The 19,123-nt window shown below is 53.6% G+C and overlaps 2 protein-coding genes across 3 annotated transcripts in view; both read right to left on the bottom strand.

The window, feature by feature from the left end:
* The window catches only part of LOC122110584, a 42,171-nt gene that overhangs the window by 18,791 nt on the left and 4,257 nt on the right, over positions 1-19,123 (bottom strand). The window contains exons 6-17 of the mRNA XM_042683168.1: positions 17,733-17,851; positions 17,472-17,605; positions 14,358-14,416; positions 13,706-13,990; positions 12,183-12,344; positions 8,767-8,885; positions 8,510-8,639; positions 5,392-5,502; positions 5,236-5,271; positions 4,740-5,024; positions 3,604-3,654; positions 3,221-3,382 (exon numbers count right to left, since the gene is read on the bottom strand). Of these exons, the coding sequence (XP_042539102.1) occupies positions 3,221-3,382; positions 3,604-3,654; positions 4,740-5,024; positions 5,236-5,271; positions 5,392-5,502; positions 8,510-8,639; positions 8,767-8,885; positions 12,183-12,344; positions 13,706-13,990; positions 14,358-14,416; positions 17,472-17,605; positions 17,733-17,851 (1,653 nt within the window). The remainder of the gene's footprint in view (positions 1-3,220; positions 3,383-3,603; positions 3,655-4,739; positions 5,025-5,235; positions 5,272-5,391; positions 5,503-8,509; positions 8,640-8,766; positions 8,886-12,182; positions 12,345-13,705; positions 13,991-14,357; positions 14,417-17,471; positions 17,606-17,732; positions 17,852-19,123) is intronic.
* LOC122110708 (leukocyte immunoglobulin-like receptor subfamily A member 6) lies at positions 11,953-14,426 on the bottom strand. 2 transcript variants are annotated; one of them, XM_042683342.1, is made up of 5 exons: positions 14,358-14,426; positions 14,202-14,237; positions 13,706-13,990; positions 12,566-12,616; positions 11,953-12,344 (listed from the first exon to the last, which is right to left on the bottom strand). In XM_042683342.1, exons 1-5 carry the CDS (start codon positions 14,389-14,391, stop codon positions 12,169-12,171), a joined length of 582 nt encoding a protein of 193 aa, XP_042539276.1. In that variant the 5' UTR covers positions 14,392-14,426; the 3' UTR covers positions 11,953-12,168. The 2 variants fall into 2 exon arrangements, with proteins under 2 accessions (XP_042539276.1, XP_042539277.1); XM_042683343.1 differs by having other exon boundaries at positions 14,211-14,237.

Below are 19,123 nucleotides of genomic sequence, written 5' to 3'. Positions count from 1 at the left end.
CATCTCCCCACATGCCCAAGGACAGATTCAGCGGGAAGTGCAGGAGCCAGCAGAGGGCGCAGCAGAGCACCACGCCCTGGGCCGACCTCAGCCTGTGCTGCACACACACACACACACACACACACACACACACACACACACACACACACACACACACACACACACACACACACACACACACACACACATATATCCCGGGCGGGAGTGTCAGGGCCTGGAAGCTGCTGAGCAGGCAGGTGGTGCTGAGCACCTCTGCACACCTTGTGCACACAGAAGACCCCCTTGCAAGCAGCTTCACCCAGGAAAGTTCGCACCCCAAACGCGGCCATGGTGTGAAGAACGCCTTTGGAGAGAAGAGCCAGGCTGTTGGCTAAGACGAGCTGGGGGGGAAGCAAGTCTGTGGGTCGACGCACAGGTGCACAGGCAAAAAGAGGCAGGAATTCCCCAGGACTCCCTTACCTGTCTAAAGGAGGAAGGTGACCCCCCCAAATCAGGCTCGAGGAAACCGAGTCGGTCATGGGAGGTTTTACCTGGCTTTGAGGATGCTGCAGGCAGAAAGAGAAACTTGACTCATGGTTTTTACACGAGGAAAAAGCTTTGCCCCTCCGAGGTCCTTTCACAACCCAACATGAATCCTGAGAGCAGGGATTTCAGATTCCACATGTGTGTGCCACAACGTGCCATGACCACTCTGTGCCTTTGGTGATGGGGTTGCCGTGACCACATGCGTATGGAGATTGACACAAATAAAAGGACTGCACCATTTTGGGGGCTGAATAGTACTCCATGCTTACACACACTGTATATCAGTATCTTTTCATCTATAAAAGAGTATGGCTTAGAGAGACATGGTTAATAGGATGAAGAAGCTCTAGGATTCTGCTGCTCAGCAGGTCCAGTACATTTAACAGTATTTATCACAGAATTCCACATGTCTAGGAGTTTGAACCATGCAGGTTCTTAGCACAGGTGTGGAATTCTGGAGATAGATAGCCTGAGCCCTTCACCTGGATCAGTGCACACCCCCTATACGGACAGATGTCACACGGCGTGACACATAAAATGCACCCAAAAAAAAAATCTCCCTCCCCCAAATAGAGTTTTGCTTGGGTGAATGGAAGAAGATTCACATTGTAAACCCACAGCTAAGTCTTGTAGAGTTATGACTGCTACATGCTCAACCTCAGTCGAGGAGAGAGCACGTGACTCCATTGATGTTCTATGCTTAATCCGAGCAGGGAGAGACAGACCGACTGACAGAGACAGAGAGACAGACAGAGATAGAGATTTAGGAAGAAATGAAAGGAGGGGAGGAAGGAGGGAGGAAAGGAAAGATTTAGAGAGAGAGGGAGGAGATACACAGAGCTACACCAAAGGAGAGAAGGAGGGAGGAGAGGAGGGAGAAACAGTTAGAGCAGGAAGGGTTCAGAGAGAAGGGCAGAGAGATGTAAAGTAACATCAGAAGCCTTGGCACAGGAAGATGGAGTCTATGTGCCAGAAATGTGGAGAAGATCCTTAACTGAGTGCATCCTCAGTCCAATCCTGATCCTAAGAAGAGGGAGGGATTCTCTGTGCCCCTACATTGCTGAAGCCTAGTCTTTCTGTGGAGCCAAAGCTAGGATGAAATTCACTACATGACCAGGCTGACTCCAACTCCTGACATCCTTTTTCTCTGCCTCCTATGTGCTGGGATTACAAGCTTAAGCCCAGAGCCCAGCCTTACCATGCTGATTCATGAGCACCCTTCTCTCCTGCAGCCCAGCTGTATGTTGAGGAAGGAGGAACACTTACCCAACGGGGCAGTGGCCGTCCAGGCCACACTGCCAGCGGCTCCCCCAAGGCAAGCGTCTCAGGTTCAGATGAAAGTCGGGCACCATGAGGTCATGGGCTGTCTGGGAGGTGATTATCATGTCAGCTCTGGGAGCGTGACAGTCCTCGCGTGGGAACCAGAGGTGATCTGAGACAAACATCTCCTAGGGGTGCAAATCATTGCAAGACATTCCCCATGCTTGGCCAGGATTGTCAATTTGCAATGATGCAGTTCCCTGAGGAGCTCTGACTGTGCCAGGTGGCGGTGTTTTGCCACTTGTGCAGGCCGAGCTGAGGAGTTTGGCAGGTCAGGTGGTGCAACACGTGTTTGCTTAGAAGCTTTTGCACTTCTCATGGGCTCACTGGGACCCAGTGTCATCATGCATTGGGGGCCAGCTATGGCTTCATGTTTGTAAGTCTGCCCAGTGAGATGAGACCAGCAGGAACCTAGAGAAACTTTTGCTCATGGCTTCTATAGGTACTTTTGAAGACTGTGACTCCTGGTGTATGAGACAGGCAGGCAAGCAGGCAGGCAGAAAGGAAGGGAGAGAGAGGGAGGGAGGGAAGGAGGGAAGAAAGAGGAGGGAGGGAGGGAGAGAGAAAGAAAGAGAAAGAAAAGAAAGAAAGAAAGAAAGAAAGAAAGAAAGAAAGAAAGAAAGGAAGGAAGGAAGGAAGGAAGGAAGAAAGAAAGAGAAAGAAGGAAAAAAAGAAGGAAGGAAAGAGAGATAGAAGGAAGGAAGGAAGGAAGAAAGGAAGGAAGGAAGAAAGAAACACAGGGAGACAATATCAAAGAACTAGCCTGTCTTGAGCCAGCCTGAAGTCATGAGAAAAACGGACAAAACAAAACAAAGCAGAAATAAGAAGCATGATGCTAGTGTTTGAAGCTGTAATCCTAGCTGCTCAGGAGGCTGAGATCTGAGGATGGAGATTCAAAGGAGGCTGGGCAGGAAAGTCTGTGAGACTCTTATTTCCCATTAACCATCAAAAAAAGCTGAAGTGGAGATGTGGCTCATGTGGTAGAGAGCCAACGTTGAGGTTAATTAAAAAAAAATAGCTCAGGGTCAGAACCTGAGTTGGGGTCCCTGTACTGTCCCTGACACACACACACACACACACACACACACACACACACACACACACACACACACACAAGCAGAGTCATGAAAGCATGGCATTTAATATAAGATAGAAAAACTACTTTCAATACAGTAGATAAAGTACTTCAAATGTCCCAGAGAAACTAAGGATTTATGGACAGGGACACAGAACCCCTTCCGCCCCCACTCCAGGTGATGGTCACCCATTTCCTGCAATGCCCTCCTCAGTCTGCCCATCACAGCTCAGGCAGCTCAGGAGCCCGGCTTCTCCTCCCGGGTAGGCACCCTGGCTCCTGCCATTCATCCAGGGCCACCCAGCCGTCTGCCATCTCCCACGTCCCCAGCCTGCAGCTCCAGCCTGCGCTTCTTCCTGCTCAGCCAGTCCTCAGTCAGCAGCCACACCAGGGCCACCAGCACCAGGAGTGCCAGACCAAGGCGAAGGAGGTTCTGGGCTGTGTGATCCCCAGGGGGACAGTCTGCAATCAGAGGAGATGGAGTGACAGCCCCCTTCCCCCATCATCAAGCCCAGCCTGGCTCCTTCTCCAGGGCCTGGCAACCAGGCTAAGATCAACCTCTTGTATTCCCTACCCTGGGGTGGCATGTTTCTTTCAGAGGGAGAGATGGAAAGTGGGGGAAGAGAGGGAGGAAGGGAGAGGGAGAGAGAGAGAGGAAGGGAGAGAGAGAATCATTTACTCACTAGGTCTGGAGTCTGGTTCTGAGGGTAAAGTAAAACTGTTTGAAGAATTTTCTAGAAAAGAACAAGACAGAGATGGTCAGTGAGGAGAGAGAAGGGGTCAAGGGCAGGGAGTCTCCTCTCTTCTACCCTGTGGCAACGTCCTGGAGGTGGGTCAGGTCCCAGCACACACAAAAAGGAAAGGAAGCCGAGCACTGGTGGCTCACACCTCTCATCCTAGCTACTCAGAGGCTGAGCTCTGAGGATCGCTGTTCAAAGCCAACCTGGGCAGGAAAGTCTGTGAGACTCTTATCTCTAATGACCCACCAGAAAACCAGAACTGGCGCTGTGGCTTAAGTGGTAGAGCGCTCCCCTTGAGCTGAAGAGCTGAGGGACAGCGCCCAGGCCCAGAGTTCAGGCCCCACAACTGAAAAAAAAAAAGGGGGGGGGTTGAGGGGCCGAGTGTGGAGGAAAGGAAAGGGCTCATGATGGAGGCCTGAGCCACAGGGGCGTGAGGTTAGAGCACCCACTCTTAACCTGATTTCCCAGATGGGGTGGGCAGTCAGCTTCCTGCGGAGCTCCCGCCACTCACATCTGCCTCTCAGAGCCACTCACACTCTGGGGCATTGACTCAGGTGTCCCAGCTCTCCTAAGCCCTTCTTCTACAACGGGGCTCCTGCCTGTGCCCCTGGCCTCACACAGGACAGGAGGAAGATGGACTCCCAGCCTGGGCTCAGGAGCTGAGGGGTCGTGGGGTGCTGGCCGTGCTGGGTCCTCTGGGACCCCACTGCCTCCCATTCAAGAGGCTCGGAGGAGCTGGGTGGGGGGTGTCAGAGAGGTGAGGGGGTAGGGGCCTAGGCGGGTGGTGTCCAAGGGCCTCTGCGTCCCCCTCAGTCAGGATGACGCCCTCCAATCCCTTTTGTGACCCCCACAGGAGGCTGACCTTCCCACCCAGGTCACCATGGGGCTGGGCAGAGCCGAGCCTAGGTTAGCAGTAGTGGAAATGCTCCCCATACCACCGCCAACAGGGCTAGAGAGGGGTCACCCCTGAATGTTGACCGCCATCACCTCCTGATAGATATGAGGCACAGAGTCACCACAGAGCACAGACCCCTCTCCCAAGGCAGAGCCAGGGCTGGGTTCCCTGCCTGGCCCCTCACCTGTCACCACCAGCTCCAGGGGCTCGCTGTGGTCTGACCAGCCAGCAGGGCTCTGGTAGAAACAGAAGTAGCGCCCAGCGTTGTCCTTTGTCATGGACCAGATGAAGAAGGCGGTCCTGTTCCCGGGTGTGCCTGGGATTTTTGAGGACCACCTATCTTTGTGTCCTTCTTTGTATAGACGGAACTCCTGGGCCTTCCAGGCCCCCTCACACCACAAGGTCACAGTGCTTCCCCGGACAACCACAGAGCCCGGCTCAGCGCGGAGGACCGGTCTAGGGAGGCTTCCTGAAAGGACATCAGAGACTGCACCCAGAACTTCCCTCTATTTACCGACCGACAACAGCCTCAGCGCCACCTGCTGCCCCCATCCCCTCTGCCCAGGGTGCCCTGTCCCCTGCTGACCCCCTCCCCTCCTCCCAGGAAAGCCCTGTGTCCCCTGCTGACCCCTCCCCTCTGCCCAAGGAAGCCCTGTCCCCAGGGAGGAAGACACACTCACCCCCCTGACCTTGGGCTGCAGAGTCTATACTCAGGCCTGAAATGAGTTGGTTCCCGTGAGAGGTGCGCTCTTCCCAGAGCCTCCTGAGCCTGAGGCCCTGGGTGGGGGGGACTGGGGCACCCACACTTCCCACCTTAGCTTCCCCTCCTGTCTTACCAATGTACAGCAGGGCTGCGAGTGCGAGGGCCATGCTGTGCGCACAGCGCCTGTGCTGCCTGCGGGGAAGCCGTGCCAGGCCACAAAGGCTCAGGATGTGGCTTTTGCCTCCTGGTCACAGGTTTGTCACACCCACAGTGACACAGAAAGGGGAAATGCCCATGCCCCGTAGGGTCTTCGTCCTCCTTCAGCCCCTCCACTCTCAGTCTTGCAAGTGTTTTGGGAGGAGGCAGAGCAGCAGGGTCACGGCCACCATGCCTGGAGCTCGGTTGTGGGGAGCAGCACAGAGGAGGGATGTGGGACACAGAGAAACAGAGAAACGCTGCCCCAGCATGGACCTCCCTTACTCACCAGACCCCCCATCTCCCCAGACCAAACACTGGTCCCTTTTCTTGCCTCCTCCCTGACCTTGTTCCCTGCAGAATTCTCCTGGTCCTGGCAGACGATCTAATGTTCCTTCCCCCTCCACGGTCCTGGCCGTGGGGAGGCAGGAGCCTCTCCTTCCTCTCTATCCACCTTCTTACTGTCAGCCTGGTGTCTTCCCCTCAGTGCTCAGAGGGGTAGAAGAGTCACCCCCATGTGTGACACACAGAGGCTCAATCGTGGGTCATTTCTGGATCAGGGTAAAATCCAAGTTTGGGACACTCATGGAGAGTAGGAACTCATGGAGATGGGCCTTTGTCTGCTCCAAGCATTGGAAACGGCCCAGAGAATATGTCTGAAGTTTGCTGAGCATCGACATCATGAGCAGAGAGAGAAAAAAACAAAGTTTCCCCATAAGGGGAGAGAGCCATGGCCATGCCAGAGGCTTCAGCTTTGAAGGCCTGGCGCCTGGGAGCATCCGGAGGCCCCGGGAGGTGGGGGCTCTTCCCTGTGGGTGAGGTGCAGTCTGGGGCTGGGGAGGTTGGCAGCTTTGTCCCTGCTCCTCCCCCATTTCCTCTGTGTTGTGCATGGCACTGGGCTTTCTCAGCTCACCACCTTGGCCTCATGGCCAACCCCAAGCTACCATGTGCTAAGACATGCTCTCTCCTGCATGGCCCCTGTGGGTGTGAGTGTAAGGGGCAGTTGGACTGGCAGATGCCCGCTGGGAGGGGTGCATGCCCAGGGCAGGAGGAACTAAGGACGCAAACTTCCTGATGCCAGTCATTGCATGAGTGGATGAACAAAATATATACATGCAACTGCATATTTTCCAGGCCAAAAACCCTCCAAAGAACAAATGAATCCTGTGATACGTTGCTGTCAGAGTATAATAGACTTTGCCAGAAAACTACACAGACACCCAGATACAAAGAACAAAGAAAGGTGTTTTGTGTGTGTGTGTGTGTGTGTGTGTGTGTTTTGAGGTTTATTGCCAGTAAAGGGGCTGGCAAGACCCCTCCCATAAGAGATGAGTGAGAAGCAGCGCTGGCTACTGTCTGGGGTGACCTATATAACCTAGGAGGTCTAGGAGGGACTGGAAGGGGTAGGAGGCAGAAAGCCTGCTGTGGACTTGAAGGCCAGGGGCTTCATCATGGCAGACTAGGATTTATGGCTGCTGCCCAAGTAATAGATAAGGGTCCTGCAGCTGCCCAGACCTGAAGGTCACTCTAAGGGGCTCTAGTTGCCTTCTATGGTGGTAGCTGCCCCAAAGAAGTGCCATCCCAAGGTAGAGGAGGTTGGAAGCTGATGATTTACTGCCTTACTACATGGGCCTAGTGCTGCCTAGGAAGGGAGCATGCCATGCTGTGGAGCGGGGAAGGAGCGTGCTTAGCCATGGGAAGGGAGCTCATTGGGCTGTTACAGAATCTCATGATCTCAGTACATGAGGAACAAAAAATAGCCAGGCTCCTAAGAAGAAAGAGCGTGGATGCTGGTTGTTGGGCTGTGGGTGGATGGAAGGAAGGAACACCTGCCGTTTTACACATGTAAAGTTTGCACATGTGAAATATGTGGAGGGGAGATTTCATCTTATGGGTGTGTTAAAAAAAAAGGAAAGGAAAAAAATGCAGTGTGCACAGGACTCATGTGAAATCACATAGAAGAAATGGAATTAGATAATGGTTACATTTTGGAGCAATGGAAATCCAGAGAAGACCATATGCACAGGAGAGGGAAGGAAGAAAGGAAGCAGACAGCCCACATGGTTTCAGAAAAAAGAGTGTGAGGAAGGAGGTTGGACAATATTTGGGGTTAAAAAAAAAAAAGTGACTGTCAGTAGGTTTACAAAAAGTACAGAAAAGCCAGGCACTGGTGGCTCATGCCTGTAATTCTAGCTACTAAGGAGGCTGAGATCTGAAGATTGTGGATCAAAGCCAATCCGTGCAGGAAACTCGAGAGACTCTTACCTCCAATGATCCAGTAGAAAATAAGAAGTGGCGCTGTGGCTCAAGTGGTAGAGCATTAGCCTTGAGATGAAGAGCTGAGGATCAGCGCCCAGGGCCAGAGTTCAAGCCCCCATGACCAACAACAACAACAACAAAAATGTCAGGGATTTTCCTGCTGGCCTGGCTTCAAACCTTGATCCTCACACCTATGCCTCCTGAGTAGCTGAGATGTCCGGCATGAGCCACCGGTGTTTAACTATTTTGTGTTTTAATGATAATGGGCCAGATGCTGTTTCTTTTCTGGTCTTGCTTGTTTGGTCTTGCATCTCTTACAACAATCTCTCTCTGTGTCTCTCTTTGTCTCTCTGTTTCTCCTTTTCTCTCCTTATCTCTCCTATCTAGGCCTGGCTCTCTCCTTATTGCTCAGGTGTTTCTTTATCATGACAGTAGCTCGGTAAGAAATCGGGGGCCTTCGCAGCTGGTGCAGGGATTGGGGCGAGAGTGGGGAAGCCCTCCCCCCAAGAGGCCGCCAAGCATGCAATGAGCAGAGCTCAGGGCCCACTGATGCTGCTTTCCAGGTTGGTTCTCTTGGAAATGTACCCAAAAGGGAAATGGTCTTGGATCACACATGTGGATTATTTCTTACACAATGTTTATTTCTGTCAGACTCATCAGCAAGAGAGAGCTCATAGCTACCTAGCTCCCCTTCCCACAGCAAGCGCAAACTCCTGGCCCCGGCAGACAAGCCCACAGGTGAGGAACAGAGTCCTGGAAGTGCTGACAACGAAGTCCCCCGAGGTGGCCTCACGCGCCCCAGCCGCAGGCACAGCGGAGCCGGGAGACACGGGCATCGCTGCACACAAACACCAAGGGGCTGAGGGTGGAGAAGCCGGAGGATGCCAGGTAGGACGAGCTGGCCAGCCAGGGGCTCGGGGTGCCCACCTGCATGGAGCACAGCGCCAGGATGCAAGCCAGGGTGTAGAAGGAGAGGAAGAGCAGGACACAGGAGGCCCCGGTGCGGAGGGGAGGGCAGGGGGGGAGCGAGCACACAGCCACGCCGGTACCGCACTTGCCGCCTGTGTCTGTGCAGCACGAGAAGCACGGAGCCGCTGGCCCAGCCCACGAGGCCCAGGCACATGGCGTCGGTGACAGAGAAAACCACCGCTCCCATCAGGAAGGTCTTGCCCCCTGAGACAGGGACGGAACAGGAACTGTACATGGGTCCCCCGCTCAGGTTTCGGTAGTCTCAGGAGCCATCTCCCCACATGCCCAAGGACAGATTCAGCGGGAAGTGCAGGAGCCAGCAGAGGGCGCAGCAGAGCACCACGCCCTGGGCCGACCTCAGCCTGTGCTGCACACACACACACACACACACACACACACACACACACACACACACACACACACACACACACACACACACACACACACACACACACACACACACATATATCCCGGGCGGGAGTGTCAGGGCCTGGAAGCTGCTGAGCAGGCAGGTGGTGCTGAGCACCTCTGCACACCTTGTGCACACAGAAGACCCCCTTGCAAGCAGCTTCACCCAGGAAAGTTCGCACCCCAAACGCGGCCATGGTGTGAAGAACGCCTTTGGAGAGAAGAGCCAGGCTGTTGGCTAAGACGAGCTGGGGGGGAAGCAAGTCTGTGGGTCGACGCACAGGTGCACAGGCAAAAAGAGGCAGGAATTCCCCAGGACTCCCTTACCTGTCTAAAGGAGGAAGGTGACCCCCCCAAATCAGGCTCGAGGAAACCGAGTCGGTCATGGGAGGTTTTACCTGGCTTTGAGGATGCTGCAGGCAGAAAGAGAAACTTGACTCATGGTTTTTACACGAGGAAAAAGCTTTGCCCCTCCGAGGTCCTTTCACAACCCAACATGAATCCTGAGAGCAGGGATTTCAGATTCCACATGTGTGTGCCACAATGTGCCATGACCACTCTGTGCCTTTGGTGATGGGGTTGCCGTGACCACACACGTATGGAGATTGACACAAATGAAAGGACTGCACCATTTTGGGGGCTGAATAGTACTCCATGCTTACACACACTGTATATCAGTATCTTTTCATCTATAAAAGAGTATGGCTTAGAGAGACATGGTTAATAGGACGAAGAAGCTCTAGGATTCTGCTGCTCAGCAGGTCCAGTACATTTAACAGTATTTATCACAGAATTCCACATGTCTAGGAGTTTGAACCATGCAGGTTCTTAGCACAGGTGTGGAATTCTGGAGATAGATAGCCTGAGCCCTTCACCTGGATCAGTGCACACCCCCTATACGGACAGATGTCACACGGCGTGACACATAAAATGCACCCAAAAAAAAAAATCTCCCTCCCCCAAATAGAGTTTTGCTTGGGTGAATGGAAGAAGATTCACATTGTAAACCCACAGCTAAGTCTTGTAGAGTTATGACTGCTACATGCTCAACCTCAGTCGAGGAGAGAGCACGTGACTCCATTGATGTTCTATGCTTAATCCGAGCAGGGAGAGACAGACCGACTGACAGAGACAGAGAGACAGACAGAGATAGAGATTTAGGAAGAAATGAAAGGAGGGGAGGAAGGAGGGAGGAAAGGAAAGATTTAGAGAGAGAGGGAGGAGATACACAGAGCTACACCAAAGGAGAGAAGGAGGGAGGAGAGGAGGGAGAAACAGTTAGAGCAGGAAGGGTTCAGAGAGAAGGGCAGAGAGATGTAAAGTAACATCAGAAGCCTTGGCACAGGAAGATGGAGTCTATGTGCCAGAAATGTGGAGAAGATCCTTAACTGAGTGCATCCTCAGTCCAATCCTGATCCTAAGAAGAGGGAGGGATTCTCTGTGCCCCTACATTGCTGAAGCCTAGTCTTTCTGTGGAGCCAAAGCTAGGATGAAATTCACTACATGACCAGGCTGACTCCAACTCCTGACATCCTTTTTCTCTGCCTCCTATGTGCTGGGATTACAAGCTTAAGCCCAGAGCCCAGCCTTACCATGCTGATTCATGAGCACCCTTCTCTCCTGCAGCCCAGCTGTATGTTGAGGAAGGAGGAACACTTACCCAACGGGGCAGTGGCCGTCCAGGCCACACTGCCAGCGGCTCCCCCAAGGCAAGCGTCTCAGGTTCAGATGAAAGTCGGGCACCATGAGGTCATGGGCTGTCTGGGAGGTGATTATCATGTCAGCTCTGGGAGCGTGACAGTCCTCGCGTGGGAACCAGAGGTGATCTGAGACAAACATCTCCTAGGGGTGCAAATCATTGCAAGACATTCCCCATGCTTGGCCAGGATTGTCAATTTGCAATGATGCAGTTCCCTGAGGAGCTCTGACTGTGCCAGGTGGCGGTGTTTTGCCACTTGTGCAGGCCGAGCTGAGGAGTTTGGCAGGTCAGGTGGTGCAACACGTGTTTGCTTAGAAGCTTTTGCACTTCTCATGGGCTCACTGGGACCCAGTGTCATCATGCATTGGGGGCCAGCTATGGCTTCATGTTCGTAAGTCTGCCCAGTGAGATGAGACCAGCAGGAACCTAGAGAAACTTTTGCTCATGGCTTCTATAGGTACTTTTGAAGACTGTGACTCCTGGTGTATGAGACAGGCAGGCAAGCAGGCAGGCAGAAAGGAAGGGAGAGAGAGGGAGGGAGGGAAGGAGGGAAGAAAGAGGAGGGAGGGAGGGAGAGAGAAAGAAAGAGAAAGAAAAGAAAGAAAGAAAGAAAGAAAGAAAGAAAGAAAGAAAGAAAGAAAGGAAGGAAGGAAGGAAGGAAGGAAGAAAGAAAGAGAAAGAAGGAAAAAAAGAAGGAAGGAAAGAGAGATAGAAGGAAGGAAGGAAGGAAGAAAGGAAGGAAGGAAGAAAGAAACACAGGGAGACAATATCAAAGAACTAGCCTGTCTTGAGCCAGCCTGAAGTCATGAGAAAAACGGACAAAACAAAACAAAGCAGAAATAAGAAGCATGATGCTAGTGTTTGAAGCTGTAATCCTAGCTGCTCAGGAGGCTGAGATCTGAGGATGGAGATTCAAAGGAGGCTGGGCAGGAAAGTCTGTGAGACTCTTATTTCCCATTAACCATCAAAAAAAGCTGAAGTGGAGATGTGGCTCATGTGGTAGAGAGCCAACGTTGAGGTTAATTAAAAAAAAATAGCTCAGGGTCAGAACCTGAGTTGGGGTCCCTGTACTGTCCCTGACACACACACACACACACACACACACACACACACACACACACACACACACACACAAGCAGAGTCATGAAAGCATGGCATTTAATATAAGATAGAAAAACTACTTTCAATACAGTAGATAAAGTACTTCAAATGTCCCAGAGAAACTAAGGATTTATGGACAGGGACACAGAACCCCTTCCGCCCCCACTCCAGGTGATGGTCACCCATTTCCTGCAATGCCCTCCTCAGTCTGCCCATCACAGCTCAGGCAGCTCAGGAGCCCGGCTTCTCCTCCCGGGTAGGCACCCTGGCTCCTGCCATTCATCCAGGGCCACCCAGCCGTCTGCCATCTCCCACGTCCCCAGCCTGCAGCTCCAGCCTGCGCTTCTTCCTGCTCAGCCAGTCCTCAGTCAGCAGCCACACCAGGGCCACCAGCACCAGGAGTGCCAGACCAAGGCGAAGGAGGTTCTGGGCTGTGTGATCCCCAGGGGGACAGTCTGCAATCAGAGGAGATGGAGTGACAGCCCCCTTCCCCCATCATCAAGCCCAGCCTGGCTCCTTCTCCAGGGCCTGGCAACCAGGCTAAGATCAACCTCTTGTATTCCCTACCCTGGGGTGGCATGTTTCTTTCAGAGGGAGAGATGGAAAGTGGGGGAAGAGAGGGAGGAAGGGAGAGGGAGAGAGAGAGAGGAAGGGAGAGAGAGAATCATTTACTCACTAGGTCTGGAGTCTGGTTCTGAGGGTAAAGTAAAACTGTTTGAAGAATTTTCTAGAAAAGAACAAGACAGAGATGGGCAGTGAGGAGAGAGAAGGGGTCAAGGGCAGGGAGTCTCCTCTCTTCTACCCTGTGGCAACGTCCTGGAGGTGGGTCAGGTCCCAGCACACACAAAAAGGAAAGGAAGCCGAGCACTGGTGGCTCACACCTCTCATCCTAGCTACTCAGAGGCTGAGCTCTGAGGATCGCTGTTCAAAGCCAACCTGGGCAGGAAAGTCTGTGAGACTCTTATCTCTAATGACCCACCAGAAAACCAGAACTGGCGCTGTGGCTTAAGTGGTAGAGCGCTCCCCTTGAGCTGACGAGCTGAGGGACAGCGCCCAGGCCCAGAGTTCAGGCCCCACAACTGAAAAAAAAAAAGGGGGGGGGGGGTTGAGGGGCGGAGTGTGGAGGAAAGGAAAGGGCTCATGATGGAGGCCTGAGCCACAGGGGCGTGAGGTTAGAGCACCCACTCTTAACCTGATTTCCCAGATGGGGTGGGCAGTCAGCTTCCTGTGGAGCTCCCGCCGCTCACATCTGCCTCTCAGAGCCACTCACACTCTGGGGCATTGACTCAGGTGTCCCAGCTCTCCTAAGCCCTTCTTCTACAACGGGGCTCCTGCCTGTGCCCCTGGCCTCACACAGGACAGGAGGAAGATGGACTCCCAGCCTGGGCTCAGGAGCTGAGGGGTCGTGGGGTGCTGGCCGTGCTGGGTCCTCTGGGACCCCACTGCCTCCCATTCAAGAGGCTCGGAGGAGCTGGGTGGGGGATGTCAGAGAGGTGAGGGGGTAGTGGGCCTAGGCGGGTGGTGTCCAAGGGCCTCTGCGTCCCCCTCAGTCAGGATGACGCCCTCCAATCCCTCTTGTGACCCCCACAGGAGGCTGACCTTCCCACCCAGGTCACCATGGGGCTGGGCAGAGCCGAGCCTGGGTTAGCAGTAGTGGAAATGCTCCCCATACCACCACCAACAGGGCTAGAGAGGGGTCACCCCTGAATGTTGACCGCCATCACCTCCTGATAGATATGAGGCACAGAGTCACCACAGAGCACAGACCCCTCTCCCAAGGCAGAGCCAGGGCTGGGTTCCCTGCCTGGCCCCTCACCTGTCACCACCAGCTCCAGGGGCTCGCTGTGGTCTGACCAGCCAGCAGGGCTCTGGTAGAAACAGAAGTAGCGCCCAGCGTTGTCCTTTGTCATGGACCAGATGAAGAAGGCGGTCCTGTTCCCGGGTGTGCCTGGGATTTTTGAGGACCACCTATCTTTGTGTCCTTCTTTGTATAGACGGAACTCCTGGGCCTTCCAGGCCCCCTCACACCACAAGGTCACAGTGCTTCCCCGGACAACCACAGAGCCCGGCTCAGCGCGGAGGACCGGTCTAGGGAGGCTTCCTGAAAGGACATCAGAGACTGCACCCAGAACTTCCCTCTATTTACCGACCGACAACAGCCTCAGCGCCACCTGCTGCCCCCATCCCCTCTGCCCAGGGTGCCCTGTCCCCTGCTGACCCCCTCCCCTCCTCCCAGGAAAGCCCTGTGTCCCCTGCTGACCCCTCCCCTCTGCCCAAGGAAGCCCTGTCCCCAGGGAGGAAGACACACTCACCCCCCTGACCTTGGGCTGCAGAGTCTATACTCAGGCCTGAAATGAGTTGGTTCCCGTGAGAGGTGCGCTCTTCCCAGAGCCTCCTGAGCCTGAGGCCCTGGGTGGGGGGGACTGGGGCACCCACACTTCCCACCTTAGCTTCCCCTCCTGTCTTACCAATGTACAGCAGGGCTGCGAGTGCGAGGGCCATGCTGTGCGCACAGCGCCTGTGCTGCCTGCGGGGAAGCCGTGCCAGGCCACAAAGGCTCAGGATGTGGCTTTTGCCTCCTGGTCACAGGTTTGTCACACCCACAGTGACACAGAAAGGGGAAATGCCCATGCCCCGTAGGGTCTTCGTCCTCCTTCAGCCCCTCCACTCTCAGTCTTGCAAGTGTTTTGGGAGGAGGCAGAGCAGCAGGGTCACGGCCACCATGCCTGGAGCTCGGTTGTGGGGAGCAGCACAGAGGAGGGATGTGGGACACAGAGAAACAGAGAAACGCTGCCCCAGCATGGACCTCCCTTACTCACCAGACCCCCCATCTCCCCAGACCAAACACTGGTCCCTTTTCTTGCCTCCTCCCTGACCTTGTTCCCTGCAGAATTCTCCTGGTCCTGGCAGACGATCTAATGTTCCTTCCCCCTCCACGGTCCTGGCCGTGGGGAGGCAGGAGCCTCTCCTTCCTCTCTATCCACCTTCTTACTGTCAGCCTGGTGTCTTCCCCTCAGTGCTCAGAGGGGTAGAAGAGTCACCCCCATGTGTGACACACAGAGGCTCAATCGTGGGTCATTTCTGGATCAGGGTAAAATCCAAGTTTGGGACACTCATGGAGAGTAGGAACTCATGGAGATGGGCCTTTGTCTGCTCCAAGCATTGGAAACGGCCCAGAGAATATGTCTGAAGTTTGCTGAGCATCGACATCATGAGCAGAGAGAGAAAAAAACAAAGTTTCCCCATAAGGGGAGAGAGCCATGGCCATGCCAGAGGCTTCAGCTTTGAAGGCCTGGCGCCTGGGAGCATCCGGAGGCCCCGGGAGGTGGGGGCTCTTCCCTGTGGGTGAGGTGCAGTCTGGGGCTGGGGAGGTTGGCAGCTTTGTCCCTGCTCCTCCCCCATTTCCTCTGTGTTGTGCATGGCACTGGGCTTTCTCAGCTCACCACCTTGGCCTCATGGCCAACCCCAAGCTACCATGTGCTAAGACATGCTCTCTCCTGCATGGCCCCTGTGGGTGTGAGTGTAAGGGGCAGTTGGACTGGCAGATGCCCGCTGGGAGGGGTGCATGCCCAGGGCAGGAGGAACTAAGGACGCAAACTTCCTGATGCCAGTCATTGCATGAGTGGATGAACAAAATATATACATGCAACTGCATATTTTCCAGGCCAAAAACCCTCCAAAGAACAAATGAATCCTGTGATACGTTGCTGTCAGAGTATAATAGACTTTGCCAGAAAACTACACAGACACCCAGATACAAAGAACAAAGAAAGGTGTTTTGTGTGTGTGTGTGTGTGTGTGTGTGTGTTTTGAGGTTTATTGCCAGTAAAGGGGCTGGCAAGACCCCTCCCATAAGAGATGAGTGAGAAGCAGCGCTGGCTACTGTCTGGGGTGACCTATATAACCTAGGAGGTCTAGGAGGGACTGGAAGGGGTAGGAGGCAGAAAGCCTGCTGTGGACTTGAAGGCCAGGGGCTTCATCATGGCAGACTAGGATTTATGGCTGCTGCCCAAGTAATAGATAAGGGTCCTGCAGCTGCCCAGACCTGAAGGTCACTCTAAGGGGCTCTAGTTGCCTTCTATGGTGGTAGCTGCCCCAAAGAAGTGCCATCCCAAGGTAGAGGAGGTTGGAAGCTGATGATTTACTGCCTTACTACATGGGCCTAGTGCTGCCTAGGAAGGGAGCATGCCATGCTGTGGAGCGGGGAAGGAGCGTGCTTAGCCATGGGAAGGGAGCTCATTGGGCTGTTACAGAATCTCATGATCTCAGTACATGAGGAACAAAAAATAGCCAGGCTCCTAAGAAGAAAGAGCGTGGATGCTGGTTGTTGGGCTGTGGGTGGATGGAAGGAAGGAACACCTGCCGTTTTACACATGTAAAGTTTGCACATGTGAAATATGTGGAGGGGAGATTTCATCTTATGGGTGTGTTAAAAAAAAAGGAAAGGAAAAAAATGCAGTGTGCACAGGACTCATGTGAAATCACATAGAAGAAATGGAATTAGATAATGGTTACATTTTGGAGCAATGGAAATCCAGAGAAGACCATATGCACAGGAGAGGGAAGGAAGAAAGGAAGCAGACAGCCCACATGGTTTCAGAAAAAAGAGTGTGAGGAAGGAGGTTGGACAATATTTGGGGTTAAAAAAAAAAAAGTGACTGTCAGTAGGTTTACAAAAAGTACAGAAAAGCCAGGCACTGGTGGCTCATGCCTGTAATCCTAGCTACTAAGGAGGCTGAGATCTGAAGATTGTGGATCAAAGCCAATCCGTGCAGGAAACTCGAGAGACTCTTACCTCCAATGATCCAGTAGAAAATAAGAAGTGGCGCTGTGGCTCAAGTGGTAGAGCATTAGCCTTGAGATGAAGAGCTGAGGATCAGCGCCCAGGGCCAGAGTTCAAGCCCCCATGACCAACAACAACAACAACAAAAATGTCAGGGATTTTCCTGCTGGCCTGGCTTCAAACCTTGATCCTCACACCTATGCCTCCTGAGTAGCTGAGATGTCCGGCATGAGCCACCGGTGTTTAACTATTTTGTGTTTTAATGATAATGGGCCAGATGCTGTTTCTTTTCTGGTCTTGCTTGTTTGGTCTTGCATCTCTTACAACAATCTCTCTCTGTGTCTCTCTTTGTCTCTCTGTTTCTCCTTTTCTCTCCTTATCTCTCCTATCTAGGCCTGGCTCTCTCCTTATTGCTCAGGTGTTTCTTTATCATGACAGTAGCTCGGTAAGAAATCGGGGGCCTTCGCAGCTGGTGCAGGGATTGGGGCGAGAGTGGGGAAGCCCTCCCCCCAAGAGGCCGCCAAGCATGCAATGAGCAGAGCTCAGGGCCCACTGATGCTGCTTTCCAGGTTGGTTCTCTTGGAAATGTACCCAAAAGGGAAATGGTCTTGGATCACACATGTGGATTATTTCTTACACAATGTTTATTTCTGTCAGACTCATCAGCAAGAGAGAGCTCATAGCTACCTAGCTCCCCTTCCCACAGCAAGCGCAAACTCCTGGCCCCGGCAGACAAGCCCACAGGTGAGGAACAGAGTCCTGGAAGTGCTGACAACGAAGTCCCCCGAGGTGGCCTCACGCGCCCCAGCCGCAGGCACAGCGGAGCCGGGAGACACGGGCATCGCTGCACACAAACACCAAGGGGCTGAGGGTGGAGAAGCCGGAGGATGCCAGGTAGGACGAGCTGGCCAGCCAGGGGCTCGGGGTGCCCACCTGCATGGAGCACAGCGCCAGGATGCAAGCCAGGGTGTAGAAGGAGAGGAAGAGCAGGACACAGGAGGCCCCGGTGCGGAGGGGAGGGCAGGGGGGGAGCGAGCACACAGCCACGCCGGTACCGCACTTGCCGCCTGTGTCTGTGCAGCACGAGAAGCACGGAGCCGCTGGCCCAGCCCACGAGGCCCAGGCACATGGCGTCGGTGACAGAGAAAACCACCGCTCCCATCAGGAAGGTCTTGCCCCCTGAGACAGGGACGGAACAGGAACTGTACATGGGTCCCCCGCTCAGGTTTCGGTAGTCTCAGGAGCCATCTCCCCACATGCCCAAGGACAGATTCAGCGGGAAGTGCAGGAGCCAGCAGAGGGCGCAGCAGAGCACCACGCCCTGGGCCGACCTCAGCCTGTGCTGCACACACACACACACACACACACACACACACACACACACACACACACACACACACACACACACACACACACACATATATCCCGGGCGGGAGTGTCAGGGCCTGGAAGCTGCTGAGCAGGCAGGTGGTGCTGAGCACCTCTGCACACCTTGTGCACACAGAAGACCCCCTTGCAAGCAGCTTCACCCAGGAAAGTTCGCACCCCAAACGCGGCCATGGTGTGAAGAACGCCTTTGGAGAGAAGAGCCAGGCTGTTGGCTAAGACGAGCTGGGGGGGAAGCAAGTCTGTGGGTCGACGCACAGGTGCACAGGCAAAAAGAGGCAGGAATTCCCCAGGACTCCCTTACCTGTCTAAAGGAGGAAGGTGACCCCCCCAAATCAGGCTCGAGGAAACCGAGTCGGTCATGGGAGGTTTTACCTGGCTTTGAGGATGCTGCAGGCAGAAAGAGAAACTTGACTCATGGTTTTTACACGAGGAAAAAGCTTTGCCCCTCCGAGGTCCTTTCACAACCCAACATGAATCCTGAGAGCAGGGATTTCAGATTCCACATGTGTGTGCCACAATGTGCCATGACCACTCTGTGCCTTTGGTGATGGGGTTGCCGTGACCACACACGTATGGAGATTGACACAAATGAAAGGACTGCACCATTTTGGGGGCTGAATAGTACTCCATGCTTACACACACTGTATATCAGTATCTTTTCATCTATAAAAGAGTATGGCTTAGAGAGACATGGTTAATAGGACGAAGAAGCTCTAGGATTCTGCTGCTCAGCAGGTCCAGTACATTTAACAGTATTTATCACAGAATTCCACATGTCTAGGAGTTTGAACCATGCAGGTTCTTAGCACAGGTGTGGAATTCTGGAGATAGATAGCCTGAGCCCTTCACCTGGATCAGTGCACACCCCCTATACGGACAGATGTCACACGGCGTGACACATAAAATGCACCCAAAAAAAAAAATCTCCCTCCCCCAAATAGAGTTTTGCTTGGGTGAATGGAAGAAGATTCACATTGTAAACCCACAGCTAAGTCTTGTAGAGTTATGACTGCTACATGCTCAACCTCAGTCGAGGAGAGAGCACGTGACTCCATTGATGTT

The sequence above is a fragment of the Dipodomys spectabilis genome, unplaced genomic scaffold (genome assembly GCF_019054845.1).
Source record: "Dipodomys spectabilis isolate Male_0828 unplaced genomic scaffold, ASM1905484v1 ptg000080l, whole genome shotgun sequence".
NCBI lineage: Eukaryota > Metazoa > Chordata > Mammalia > Rodentia > Heteromyidae > Dipodomys > Dipodomys spectabilis.
Note: the sequence above shows the minus strand (reverse complement) of the source record. Positions and strands in the feature narration are given on the sequence as shown.